The sequence below is a fragment of the Mytilus galloprovincialis genome, chromosome 6 (assembly GCF_965363235.1).
Source record: "Mytilus galloprovincialis chromosome 6, xbMytGall1.hap1.1, whole genome shotgun sequence".
NCBI lineage: Eukaryota > Metazoa > Mollusca > Bivalvia > Mytilida > Mytilidae > Mytilus > Mytilus galloprovincialis.
The window spans coordinates 55,937,546-55,953,184 of NC_134843.1; the positions used below are offsets into that span (position 1 = coordinate 55,937,546).

General features: G+C 31.9%; 1 protein-coding gene and 1 long non-coding RNA gene across 2 annotated transcripts; both read left to right on the forward strand.

Annotated features, from left to right (window-relative positions):
• Window positions 1–4,011: 4,011 nt before the first annotated feature.
• LOC143078210 (uncharacterized) lies at window positions 4,012–6,108 on the forward strand. Its single transcript, XR_012979110.1, has 3 exons — window positions 4,012–4,163; window positions 5,215–5,317; window positions 5,820–6,108. It is a non-coding gene; the product is annotated as an uncharacterized LOC143078210 (long non-coding RNA).
• A 431-nt stretch (window positions 6,109–6,539) lies between these two features.
• Window positions 6,540–14,522, forward strand: LOC143078623 (perlucin-like protein). The gene is made up of 6 exons (XM_076253474.1): window positions 6,540–6,580; window positions 10,248–10,384; window positions 10,694–10,791; window positions 11,224–11,305; window positions 12,998–13,224; window positions 14,458–14,522. The coding sequence occupies exons 1-6, from the start codon at window positions 6,540–6,542 to the stop codon at window positions 14,479–14,481; spliced, it is 609 nt and encodes a 202-aa protein (XP_076109589.1). The 3' UTR covers window positions 14,482–14,522.
• Window positions 14,523–15,639: the final 1,117 nt, after the last annotated feature.

A 15,639-nucleotide genomic window follows, 5' to 3' on the forward strand; every position in this document is an offset into this window, starting at 1 on the left:
TTATTACACAATTTTCATATCCACTTTCTATACAAGTATTTTCATTAAACAATAAGGTTTTTTCAGTACAAGTATACGAGTCAGACCATATAGCCACTCATCAGTATGACGAAGCTTCAAGGCCATACATTGATCTGGTACTACGTCACTCAACTAGAGCGGACGAAATTGCTTTAGGGCCATACATTGATCCATTTTCATGTCGCTCAGTTAGAGATTATGAAACAGCTGGTAGTCCATACAGTAAACTAGTACCATATCAGTCATCAAGAGGTTATGACATCAAGTCACCTGAATATTTAGATGTTCAACCGAATACGGACACAAACAGCTCACAGAGTGACCAATATGAGAAAGTCGACTGATTTATCCTATAATTAAAAAGGACGTACATGTGTAGTCTGTAATATATTATTTTACATGAGTATTGATAAGCTAAGCATTGTATATTATATATTATATTTTTTGTTTTATCTTTTTCATTGATTTGAGTTTAAGTGAAATTTATGTTCTATAACAGTGTGTTTATGCAATTCAATCTAAATGTGTTTGAAACAAACATTAAATATTTACGTAACCCTTTTTAAAAATCTTTTCTGTAGTCACTGATCGATATTTGTGTCATAGGTATGCATATTACTCCTTTTAGATTTATATAAAGTTATGCGTTAGTACTTGCATTGCAGTAGGTGAAGTATGTACGGTCGTAGATTGAAAATGTTTTAGAACAGCACACTAATCGTATTCAAATTCAATTCAACTAAGAATTCAATGTAGCGGATCTGGAACTGTTTAAAAGGTGGGGTATTTTTTACCAGGCAGTCAAATGTCGAAGCAAATCGTTTGCTACAAAAATGTCCCCACTTTTAGATACCTGTATTATGTCTTTATTTTCTATCTTAGAAAGAAGATAAATCAACGAAATAGAAAAAAAACATGAGTTATACGATTCAGGTTTTAGTCGTTCTTGAACCCTTGTCTCTCTCTCAAGACAGAATAAAATTTCATAACTATTCATGTCCATGTATATATATATGTATTCTTGATAGCTACTGTGCAACTACAAACCCCGCATATAGATACAAAATAATTCTAAAGATCGGTTAGAAAATAAACATTCTTAGTCACGTTCTACTTGCATTTTTTGAAGAAAATAGCGTTATCCTTTGCATTCCTATATTAAGATCTTGTCCTCTCACTTAGTATTTCTCAAAACTTGGTGATTACATGCAAATCATGTATGTTGAACTTATCTATCATATCGGATTTCAAAAAAATGAAACAGCAGATACAGTCAGTCCCATATCTTGAATTAGAAATTATTGACGATAATTCGTTGAGATCAAACCTATACGACAAAAGAAATCATGCAGCCAACTTTCTAATTCTGAACCTTTTATTCCTATGTTGCAACATTTCAGCAGCGCCTGTATAAGTGTATAGGTTTTTATAAAAACAAATTATATGTTGTGGGTTGTTGTGTGTCTTCTACTCATCCACTTTGGGTTTTTTTTAATGTTTGTGTCGGTCTATCTATGCGTTTTATTGTCTGTTTCAATAATATTGACAGTAATTGGTAGCTCTTTTCAACTTTAAGTTATGTATGTAAATGAAAGGTCTCATGTAAATGCTTATGGATGGATTTTGCAAGTATAATACATTAAAAACTTTTAATAATTTAACGAAATAAAAAAAAATTGTATAATATATAATAATAATAAGCAAATGATATATGCTGACAGAAAAATGTTAGAAGTATTTGTTTTATATTACTTGATAAAGTCACTCGTAATTGCACTAATAGTATACTTGATTGTACATGTACTTTCAAGTGTCACTGTGGACATTTTTCACACAATGGATATACCAGAAACATAATTACAATGTAAATGTTACATGCGAAATAAATGTGATAGACATACCAATTCTGATTAATTTTGCCCCAAGTGAGACACATTTCATTTTCCTTTTTCATATAAACATATTAAGATGTCCAGTGTTGATGTTAGTTTAAAATACCGCAACCCTAAAACTTGTTTAAAGAAAAAAGGACAAACAAATGTATCAGGCTTGTAATTGTGTATGTCAAAAGACTATTCATTGACGCTCGGGCAATAATGATTAAAGAACAAATAAAATACGAATATCCCCCCCTCCCAAGGGTGACTGGGGAATAGAAATATGGTCACTTGCTCTTCTCCCGACCGGCAGTAAAACGCTTGCTGAAGTGGGGCGTCCGTTTGGCTGTGCGGGATGTATCAAGTTCGCAGTCACGTCAGGTCAGAATGGGGACGTTAAATCCGATGTCTCGTGTAGAGAGAGTGTCAAGCTCTTTGCACGTTACGAACCCTTGCAACAACTATTTGAGGGGTCCGAAGGTGGCGTTTTGCAAGGTAAAATTCCTGTCCCTATCCAATAAACCCTCATTTCCCAGTGGCAGTCCAAATTTCCCGGACCATCATCCCAGATGGCCTCTATTGTGACACGACCTACCTATTGTATTTATTGGGAACTTGTTCTCGTCCTGAATATGCATGAAATATTTGCCACTGGACGTTAAGCAACCAACAATCAATCAATCAATAAAGTACGAATATGAAGACCATTCAGGACAAAATTCCGAAAAAAAGGTATCGCCAAATACAGCTACATGGTTATCTATTCGTGTTATTTGAATTCCTTAGTGTATAGATATACCATTCAAATGTTGACAGTTACTTGATATATTTGACCATATAAAAGACAACCCATGTCAATACAGACGTGCTGACTAATGGGCTGGTGATAACCTCGGAGTGGACAAGTACACCAGCAGTGGTATTGACCAAGTGGTTGTTAAAAAAATTCAGTGGAACCACATTTTTATTTTGTGCACGCTAGACTCACGTTTTGTCAATAACAATTAAAAGATTCATCAAGGACATTGAAAATAATAATGAACGAATCGAGAAGCATTGAGGGCCAAATAAATCGTAAAAGGTTTTGCCAAATACAATAAGGTAACGGATTTGGTGGTATATCGACAATTCAAAGATTGTAAACACTCAGTTATTTAATAAATATGATCATATCAATGATAATCCTTGTCAACATGGAAGTGCTGACTGGCGGGTTGGTTGTTCAATCAGACAGTAAAGTGAGCATTAATATGTCATAGTGATATGCGGTGCTCTAAATCGTTTCTAGCGTAAATGAAAAAGGTGGAAATTGGTAAAATGGATTTTTTTACTGTATTTAATGGCAAATAAATCAGTCTTTTGAATACACCAAAAATATACCAGACCTATCTTCGCAAAGTAAACAAATGCCATCCTTTGAAATATTTTTTTGTACAATGATTATTAAAATAGGGTTCGAAAAACAACATGTTGCCAAAGGATTTTAAAGCATTACTGCCATGCATAATATACTGGTGTTAATTCATTTTCTCTAACAAAGTCAATAAAACTTATAAAAAACATATTACCCATCAAGTTTATAAATCGAATTTACTACAGAAATTACAAGTAAAGGAGCTGCACTGTTATTTTCATTTTTGTCAATTTTTAGACATATAAGTAAAATTTAGAATGGAAATTGGGAATATATAAAAGAGACATAACCCGACTAAAGAGCAGACACCAATCAAAAGCCACCAATGTGTCTTTAACGCAGCGAGAAAAACACGCTCCCGGAGGAGGTCCTCATTAAGCACCTTATTGAATAATACAGTCACAATCATTATACATTGTCAAACGGCTGATGAAGAGAAGGCATGCCCTTGAAAAAATCATAATTAAATTCAAGCACGCGTCCTATAATTAATGATACAAAATTTCTAAATGGTTGTGGTCATTTGATATTTGTTCAAATGTCAAATTTGTGATAGTTGAAAGGCTAAAATATTTAACTTTTATATCACAAAGATAAAGCTAAATGTTAGAACAAAGGTTTCGTGTCTAAATTAACATGCAATTTAAAATTTAATTTTCCTCGGTGATAATTTACATAAAAGTATAAATACTAGAATATGATTTATTTCAAACTTCATGCATGTACAACGTCAGTAAAACCAAAACCAGTACAGTAAAGACTAGAGGACAGCATGAATGGAACTATGTGTGTGGTGTTTGCCGTCTTGGTAGCATACGTTCACTGTGGGACCCACTCTATTCCACCGAAAGGTATTTAAAAGCGGCTTATGCGTTTTTAAAGTGATAATTTATTCATTAATTCAAGTACGCTTACTCGTGTCAGATAAATCGCATGGCTGTTCCTGTTTAGGCAATAATAGTATTTTTCAATATTGAAAACAAGTTTATTCAAACACATGTGTCAATTATTTTTTGTATTATCCAAAGAATTTATTTAAATTGGTCATAGTTATTTTCTGCTTTTTACATGAACACTACTCTCCCAAATAACGATGTCTTCTTTTTCCCTTTTTAAACTACCTTTTCAAACTTGGATTACCACAAACGTTACTTTGACATTGTACAGATCTTAGAATAAATTATTGTACTTTCAAACATTTCACAATAATTATTGTGATCACCTGTATATGGACTTGGCCACCGCTCAAAATGCAGGCATTAACTAAAATAACTAAAATAGTGGGTATACTTGAGTTACCTATATTTGTCATGGGATGGCCAGCGCTCAACATGTCACTCGTAGAGAGGTCGATTTTTTATGTAACTCATTGTTCTTTGAGTTGTGCTTCGCTCTCTTTTAAAATGCTCACTTTGCTATTACATGTAGGTCCACATCGTTTGCGGTTTCATTCAATACTCTACGCGTTATGTTTCTGTGTGATGTATACTACAGTGGCTTGTGACTTTCTCCTTAAGGAATATGGTCAAAGTTATTTAAAGTTGCGGTACTACATCTACACAGTTTTGAATCTACAATTACATGTATATATAAAGTGAGTGACAATGATATTAAAACCTGCATTTTATTAGCTACGGTTAGCAAGAACAGTTTCTGGTCAAGCAGGAATTGGAACTCTTCAAGAGCACAAAAGTCAAAAGGACATGAGTTCCTCTCCGTGTTAGGTTGTATCTGATTGCTTAATCTGTGTTTTTTTAGTGTAGTGTTTTGTTGACGGTTTTTTTCTGTGTACTTTCTATAGCTCATATCTTTTTCAGTTTTTTCTATGACTGCGAGTGTTAGGGTTTATCTAAGTATATCTGTCCAGTTTTTATGATTATGTTTAATTCCTTCTATTTGTAGACTGTGTTTACAATGGTGCGATCGTAAAGGATGGGGATCAGTTTGATCGTATCGAGAATTGTGAAACCTGTCATTGCTATAAAGGAGGGATTTCTTGTTATGGGTAAGTTTATATCGTATACATACTTACAGCATGATATGTGTTTTGTAAATGCTAATAACACAACTGTTGGTGTTGATTTTTAATTCGTTGATGGTCTCACATGTACATTTTACAACTATCCATTACAGTATTTGAAAATATCGATCTTATGTGTTTTCTGTTTTTAAAAGTGTACTGCAAAAAACATTTTTCGTAGCGAAACTATACAATGTAGCTTAAATGGCATGAACAGTAAATACTAGTCGTAATATGAAAGCCAATAAACTTGAAATTCTAAAATTTTCAATTTATTATTTATAAAAAAGCGTTTTAGACATGGATTGTTATTTTTTAAGCTAATTTAACACTTCAAGGTTAATTTGAAAAGTGTCGAAATATCTGGTACATGTATCAACTACAATCATTTGATTTTTTTTAACAGTTAAATGCTACTACAGACACATGAGACAGTAATCTTCAATTTATACTCATGTCTACAGTTATCGTTAAATATCATTTTCAGGTTTGGACAACATATTGTGGATCACCGATATGATTGTAAAATTGTCAAGGTAGACAACTGTTGGGAGGAAGCAGTCTTAGCCTCAGAAGAAAGTACACCGTGTCCATCCTTTTCTGCTGTACCAATGGGGAGAAAATGATTTGTGCAATATTATCGTTAATATTTGTACATTAAACTTTATGACGAAATTGCTTGATATAACCTTCAGTCTCTGGCTTACAATTGAAATGTAATTTTGAAGTTAGAATTAAAAGTTGATAAAGTTATTTAATTACAATTGATATGAAAATGAGCGTTTTGTTGTATATTTGCATCAGGGATAAACTACATGTTTTAAAAATCATTTTGGAGGGAATTAATGAAAGCCCCACTCAGTTTCAAAATAACAAGCTTTTCATAACACTAGTAAATATATCGATAAGGGGATAACAAAAATAAGGAACCAAAATTTTCTCTTGACTTTTCATAGCTTTGTCACTGACAAGTTTAAATTCTCAAAAACTATTAAAAACTAACAACAATTCTATAAGACTTTTACAGATGGCTTATAATTATTCATATACAAGATCTATAAAAAGAAAAATAGGGGTCAATGGGAATATTGTTTTAAGGCATTCAAATCGATAAAACTAAAGGATTCCGAAAAATCTGACAAAAATTCAAAAACATGACAAGCGAACTACCTTCAGACATTATGTGATAGACAAAACTTTTAAAAAGATGCACCGTAAGAAGACATCACATCGTATCGAGATAATTATGTAAGAAACACGAAGCATTCCGCACATCCGATACGACAAGTATATAGTTAGTACACATTACGATTTTCGTTTTCCTAATAATAAAATAAATCTTTAAAAATTAATGAACACAAAGAATGATAACGATGGAGACGAGGACTGTAACACGTTTGATCAACATGTTTCAAAACTTGTATTTATGCATTCAACTACATGTACAGAGAATCTAGGCATTTCAAAGTCCCAATCTCAATATATTTGTTCAAAGAACAAGTATATCATATCCCGTCTGTTTGATTTGTCCAAGAGAATAGACTTTTTTCTTAAACCGTTTACATGATTGTAGCTACATACATATGCGATTTTGGAATTGGAAACGTTTGTAGTAATCAAAAAGCTTTTTTGCACCATAATGAACGGGTCATAGCAAAACTCGTTAATTTGTATTTGCTGCTTCTTGGCCTAGCCCGCTACATTTAGTGGTATGAAAAAATGAACGGGTTGGAGTTACCCTAGGCTAAGGTGTCCAGATCGAGTGACACATTTCCAAGTAAAGTTAACTATAGCTAGCACGTAAAATATCTGGTTGGCGTTTTGGTCTTTATTCATATTTCATATTCATATTCAGATCATATTCATATTTAATTTACTGGTTCTCGTCTTGAATATGTAGTTTACTTTTGTCACTGGACTTTAAACAATTATTGTCCGTCACAATGCAAACAATTATTAATAACTGACTTTTTAGTATATTCTAATATTTCATTAAAATGATTACAGTATAAACCTAGGCGTAGTGATATGATTGCAGTTGAGATCAGCTAAAGGCCACAAATGGCATTAGTAAAGTCTAAAATTTTGCTTGTCTTTAATGTTATTTTAAAACTTATCATATTTAACATGCAAAACATGACTAGTGAATGCTGACTGCGTTATTGAAAGCAGGGAAATTGATCTTTTGTGATTCAAAAGTCACTGTGACTTTGCAAACAGCACAAACGCACTGTGTCATTGCTTTTGACGGCCGTACGGTAACCTATAGTTGTTAATTTAAATGGAGGACAGAAAGTCACAGTCAGGACAAAAAGTCACAGACAAAATCACGGACAAAAAGTCACATTTCACTCTTTCTGATTATTTTCTTTAAACAAAAAACAAATTTCTACGAAATAATTTTTGCATTTTTCTTCAGTAAACTATTGTATATAAAACAACTTTGTAAACAAAATTTATCCAAAAAATATAAAGAGATGATTAAATGGCTTCATGGTGCCATGAAATATATCCTTTTTATGAATAAAATTAAGTTAAATTAATCTTCATTTTTCAGGTATATTGACATATTTCCTAAACTTTAATATGAATATATGTATCAAAAAGTAAATATTTTCAAGATATTTCTCTTATATATTCAAACAATTGTCAACAAATTATTTGTGACTTTTTGTCCTGTGACTTTTTGTCCTGTGTACCGTTAATTTCTAGGTCATTTTGTCACTTGCAGAGAGTTGTCTCATTGGTAATCATAACATACTTTCTTTTTATATTTTTGTGTTCTTTTTCTCTTGTTCATGTTCTAATTTCATGTCAAGGATGGATACTCCATATCAATTGTTTTCTATTAGATAGTACCAACACAAAACAATTTACTTTATACTTATACGAAATCAATACTGTGGTAGCTTGTGTGGTCTTATGCAGCTGTTCTGATAATTATGGCAATTCATGTTATAAATAGCATCGATCATTGTTTGTCTGTGCTAGATATCACATGAACGTTGAACATAATACGTTCTCAAAACTGGATCACAAATTCCCAGACATTCACACCTTCCTCTTTTACTGTAAAAAGTAAAAACACGTAGGACACGTTCAAGTTTATACAATGATAAAAGTGCCAGTGTTCCTGATTTTCTAGATACTATGGAAAGCCATACGAGACCCCTGACTCTGTGCAAGATTTATACAGTGTAATAAAACAGTATTTGCACGGCCGTGTAAGATTCCTAATAGCTAGTCCAGTGAATGTTTTGCCGACTATGCGAAAGTTTTGGACTACTCGGTGAAAGATATTGAACGATTCTGCGAATGTTTATTTCAATTAAATAGCACATTCGCGGCCGTGTATATAAGATTTATATAAAGTACATTATATCCACTAACTATTTATCATTATATAATACTTCAGACTATCGTCGGCATGGAGACAAACCGGCTAACAGTTTTGAGCTACAATTTTAATAGTGTTATAAGTATGTTTCGATACAGAGGGCGACTTTGAGCTTTGCACGCTGTTATTATAAACAACAGTTACTGTCCGATACAAAATCATTGCTTTAGCAAAATTCATATACAACAAGAACGTGTCTATAGAACACAGATGCCCCACTCACACTATTAATTTCTATGTTCTGTGGACCGTGAAAAGGGGATCAAAACTCTTTTTTTTTTTAGGTTAAGCATTCAAATTCGAAAGATCGTATCATAGGGAAGATGTGTATTAAGTTTCAAGTTGATTGAATTACAACTTCATCATAAACTACCTTGACCAAAAACTTGTTCCTTAAGCGGGAAAGACGGACGGACGAATGAATAGAAGCAATGCCATGATAAATCGAAGAACATAATACCCTAGAATGGGCATAAAACGTTCGTATATAACATGAAGGTATCTCTTAAAAGTGATGTTTATTACAGGTGCAACTAAGTAAAAGTGACAGAAAATGACATATAATCAATTCATTGCCATATTTATCGATTTGGAAAAAAGCACTTTTCAGATGTTAATTTACCAAAATCAAATGAGTAATCGATTATTCATAATATAAAAAAAATTTGAACAAGTGTAAAGGATCGTAATAAAATAACAAAAATATAAACAAATTAAAAAAAAGGAAGAGACTCTGAAGTACATGTAAACTAACCTTTGGCAATATACCTCATATTCTATTGTTTTACAATATCTTTCAGTTATTGAATACTGCAACATAATATATAGCACAAAAGTCATGTACAATGTAACACATTGCAGATTGTCACGTAAAGGTGACATGTGTACTTCTTATGTTGCATTTAAATATCGAAAATTCAGAATACTCCAATCATTGTTCCAGTTTGAAGATTCCAGCAAAAGGTCTGTATAGTCTTTGCACACACTGTTTAAATAAGTTTTATTACAATTTTATAATTTTATTCATAAAAAATCATTGTATACTTATAGATAGTCGTTGGTCATCTCAACGAGATTTATTTTCCCTCTTGAGCCGGTACGATGACCAATGATAATCTTTTTTTCGGTATTTTACCTATGACGACGTTGTCATTTTCGTTTCAATTTCATTAGCAAAGCCATGTGCCCCTTTAGTTTCTAGCGATAATTTTTCTACGTGCAGATCCAATTGGTCATTTGAATGCACTTTACCATGCCATGCCAAGCGAATAATCAACTTAACGAAAAATTTTAAGTTCTTCAAAACAACAAATTAAACCTGAGGCATAATTAATATGTTTAAAATAAATGCAGTATCTTGAAGAGTTGAACTATTTCTAACGGAAATGGTATGATATAATTGATTTAGGTTAAGCAAGCAGCTGGCCAACTAAGAATTAAAAAACATTTTGTGTCACACAGTTGTCCTGGGCACAACGTTTTGATAAAAATGTATAAATTCAAGTTATAATTCTACAGAATGTTACCAATCGTATTAGTTGTGATCTGTTGTTGTGTGTCAGTGATCAGATCAGAAACTTGTTTTGGACAAACCGAAAAATCACTAATATCTACTATACAGTCATCTTTGAAGACTTTGGAAGAAAAGTTGCAAGGTGAGATTACTTTATAATGAAAAATGAAGCTGTTTCTGTAAAAATAAATGGTGCTGTTTTTGTGTTTTTGTCGTTAAAAACAATGCTTCGTCAAATCAATACATTAAATGTAAAAATTTAAGATAAAGTTAACGATTTTTTAAATTTCGTTTTGTTTTAAAATTTGTGTTTTACGCTCTTTAAATTGAACACTAACTGGTAGTGATTTTATTTACTGCTGCTTACAGTTTAGATAGGAAAAGAAACGTTAAGTTTTTGAATAATTTTTATACTAAATGTTTATACATATCATGCAAATTTTTCAAATAGGAAAGTCGGCTTCTAGATGTCCGACAGGATGGGAAAAATACAATAATCATTGCTACTATGTTTCTGCTGATAAAACTAAAAATTGGTATAAATCAGAGGTAACTATTTTATTTCCACTTTTTAACTGAGCGCCAATTGGGTGGTCAAATCTCATATATGTTATATTTTGTTTTTAATGTCCCTTAAAGTCAATTTGACAATATTCATCTTTTTTTTTTATAAAACCAGTGAGAATGGAATAATGCTTTTTATCACATATTTGTTACGAACACGTCGGGTTTTGCATATGCAATAACCTCAAAATATAAAATATCGACATCACCTGCAACGTCCGTCAAACATTATCGGTATAAAAAAAAAATGCAACTGCTTTGAATATCCTTATTTTTAAAATTTTATTCAAATAATTGTTTTGAGATTTTCTGAGCGGATAAGTCAATAAAGTCATATCGTTAATAAGAATAATTTAAATAAATCAAAATAAAGGCTTCTTTTCAGTGTTTTTCTTTTAAATAATTTTGTGATTACAGAGGCAATGCCGAGATATTGGCGGATATCTTGTACAGGTAACAGATTCTGCCGAAGATTCATGGATTGCTAAACTGATTCAAAGTAAGTTGTAAAAAGTCTTAAGTATAAAAAAAATAGTAAATGAAAGAAGAGTACGAAACAATGACTGGATCACCTGATAGAATTAACCTATTGATTTAGAATTGTTCAACAATTTTCACACTTTCAGTTTACAATTGCACGTTATGTAAACAACCACGAGTGTGTCAAGTAAGAAGATAATTGAAAAGTTAAATATTGATAGTTAAAAAGGGTATGTTAACCAACATCGCAGGGGATGACTTGAATTGATTAATAAAATAGAGAAGTTTATCCTGCAATTAGTCAACTTTTGTACAAATTACACTCATAGTTTTTATTTATTTGTACTTGTACAAAGAAAGTTTCATCTTACCCCGCTTCCATGTTGAGTAAACGGTGAAATGGATATTTCTTTTTGAGTAACAGTTCATGTTGGGGTCCTCTTCGCGCGCCGCGTTTAAACTATAATATATGTCGATTTTTATATAATAAAAATAGACACATTGATTTAGATTTTAACTAAATTTTCAAGTGTTGAGAACAAATTTCAAGATAAAAAAAATATCTGTACACTGACTGAAAACATAAAATTTATTTGTTTTAGCTTTAGAAACAGAACGAAAAGCGCGAGGCTCGTATTTACTCTCATCCAGTATTTAAACGATCGCTAATGTGAGGCGTTTGTTTGACTAAAACATAAAAAAGACATCCATTTCTTGCTTGATTGATTATTGGTTGCTTAAGAAGGTGTCAAACACCTTGACAAAAAATAATTTGACTAGTTTAATTTTCATAAAATTTGACAAAAAATTTACTTTGAACTTTTGAAAAAAATATATAAAAATTTCAAAAAATTTGAACCAATCACTTTCTCGGGAAAATTTCACTGGATATATAATGTAGCAGTTTGACAAACACCAATCTTGATTTTTGATCATTACGAAGCTTAATATACAATTTACAATACAACGTGATTAAAACGTTTATATGATTCTAAAGAGTTATTTCCCTGTAATGTTCGGTACCACCTTATTAATATTTATAACATTAACTCGAATAATTCAAGCCCTTTCCGTGTCCGATTTTCTCCCACACGTTATTGTAGCCTTCGTAGATCAGCGGAATATAACGACTGAATTATTCGGGTTACCTTAAAATGGCAAATGTTCCATGGCCGTTTAGCACAATTATTATATGTCAGTAGTTTGAATTGGACGTTAAGTTCGATACTTAATGTACGATGATTGAACGCTCTTTACTCGTAGATGAAATATCGAATAATTTTATTGGGGTTTAAAAGGTGACCCTTTGCATCGCAAACATTCCGCTGAAATTAACCATAACCAAATTTTTACTATCAGGGCACATTTATAGCTTTTTATCCTAGTTCGTTTGCTTAACTTGCTTTTTTATTCTCGTTTTGAATAAAGACAAAATAATTGTTGATGTACGCCAGGCAGGTAACAATTTAAAATTGTTATAATATTATAATATTATGTACCTTTCTTTATATACATATATTATATAAGTCTAGCTTCCCCAAATAATAAAAAAAATGGAAATGAAGTGAAAAATGTAATATATTTAATACTCAACATTATTTAAATGAATTCAGGATATTAATTAATCATGTATATCATTGTCAAATCAGTAGTCACATCTTTTGAAATGTAATTTGTAAATATTTATTCATTTAACATTAAATTATAATAGAAACAGGTCAACATTCAACAAGCTACTGGATGGGGGCAGCAAATGGTAAAGAAGGGAAGTGGAGTTGGGTCAATGACTCATTTAAAGTTCAATATTCAAACTGGGCACCTGGTGAACCTTCGGGAGGCACAAATCAATGCGCGCAAATTTGGTACAGATCTAACTACAAATGGGACGATACACCTTGTAATCGTTTAGGAAAGGGATACATTTGTGAAAGAACTCAAGTAAGTAAAAAACACCTTTTATCACTGCTCTCGTTGATATTCATTCTTGTGTGAAACAATTAAGTGACGTCATCATCATTCATAATAACCAACCATTCGGCAATTCTCGGTAGAATCCGCTACTCTCCTTCTAGATAAGGGTACGGAATCGGCCGAGTTGAGACGAATGAATAACCAACATAATGTCGTCCGATTTTGCTTATTTCACGTTATTCCCGTTCAGACATTATTTTTCAAAAAGATTTTTTAAATCTTTCATGTAAATTTATTAAAATGACCATATAGTTGATATTTATGTCAACACCAAAGTGCTTGCATAAAATGAGTTTCACTAGATTTTTCATAGAAATAACATCACCATTTTGTTCTTGCAAAAACTATTATAACAAGGATTTATAAAGGTTTAAAAAATGGCCTTTTCAACAATATTTGGGGTAGTCATGCCATTTTTTTAATGGCACCACTAAGCTAAAACCAAAGAAATGAACAGTAATTGACAAACGCAAAATCGTGAAAATGCTAAAACCAGAAGTGAAACCATTTCGCGTTTTCGATATCCTCGCGGTTTTTTTTTTTTTGTGTGTTTTTTTATGTTGAAAGACTTGCACAATGATAAGTGATAAAATACAAATGGTTTAGGATCTAAGAAAACCACTGGGACAGCCGTCATTATTTTTTTATGAAAAATAGGTACACTTTGGGTACTGTTAAGTAAAAATGAACTACGTCAATGAGGCCGTTAGTTTTCTCGATTGAATTGTTTAACATTATCATTTCGGGGCCATTTATAGCTGACTATGCGGTATGAGCTTTGGTCGTTGGTGACCATGTAATAAAATAACATGTATCCGTTTTTCTTATAATGTAATATAAGAAATTGTATGTCCTTATGTCAATACTTGTTATTATGAATATAATATATATATAAAGAAAATGGGATGTGGTATGAATTCCAATGGGACAGCTATCTTTCATAGATCAGAGGCCATATTTCAACAACAAGCAAATTTAACATAATATGGTGTTATGGCAGGCTATAAAACGTACGGAAATAACATAACGAATGCGTGACAAAAGGTCTGACTAAAGATAAGTAAGTTTTCAATTATATTACTGAAATGTATAAAATTATCAGTATATAAAAGGATATATGAATTATGTGTTGTTTAATCCATAAATGCATTTAAATAAGCTTAATATACATCATTAAATGATCGATTTTCCACATTACAGGAACCCAACTGTCCTTCCTACTAGAAACAGTTCAAAACGTTGAACCAGACGAAACTAGAAACTAGTCAACACGGATGTTGTCTGAAAATGAAATAAAAATGAGTTATTAAAATGTATTCAGTTGCCTTTTTAATCATGATGACTTTGTGTTTAGTATTAAAAATATTTTGTTGTACATAAACCAGTTACATTTTTGATCTGGGTGATCATTGTGTCCTTCATTTTGTCATAACGTCGGAAATATTTTATGCATAGAAAAATAGGACAGACAAAAGAAAAAATACATAAAAATTAACTGCAATTAACAGAGCACTGCTCAGAAAAACTAAAGCTTCTCAATTTTAAAGAAAACGATTTACCAGCATACATCAAAGGTTACTCTGTTATGTGTTCTTTACTAGTAATATGTTGAGTATGTCATTTAACAATTTAGACTTGTTTGTGAGTCAGAAAGTAGGTCCATTACTTACATGCATCCAGTAATTTTTACATTGAACCAGGTTTCTTAAAGGCAGTTTTGATGATATGTATGATATGACTAAAACAGAAACAGGAATTGAATGCAAATTGAAAAATAAAAAACAATCCATCCGAACAAAAGAGGCCTGATTTTGGTTAACAAAAATAAAGGTTTCAGAAAATAACCAATCTTGCACCGATTAAAAAAAAATACATGGTTTGTAGTTCTTTTCTTTGAAATTTCAGACATGAAACAGCGACTTCCTGTTTAAAATATTCACTTCCGGTGTCAGCTGATAGCTTATTTTCACTGATTCTAGAAATACATGTTCTTCCCTTCAAAATTATAGAGAGGAAGCGAAAGATACCAAAAGGGACATTTAAAACCCATAAGTCGAAAATAAACTCACAACGTAATGGATATATAAAAAAAGACAAACAGACAAACAGCAGTACACTAAACACAACAGAAAAATAAAGACTTAGCATCACGAACCCCAATAAAACAGGGTGCTCTCAGTTGTTCCGGAAGGGTAAGCAAATTCTGCTTCACATAAGATCTCATCGCGTTGTTCATCTTTTTAAAACCCAGTAATAAGTATAATTCGGTAGTCACATTTGGAGAAAAGCGGACGGTGTGATTAAATTAACGATCATTGGAGCATATCCGTTGTCATCTTTGAAACCAATATGTCATAAGTAACGGTAAAACAACGCATGATA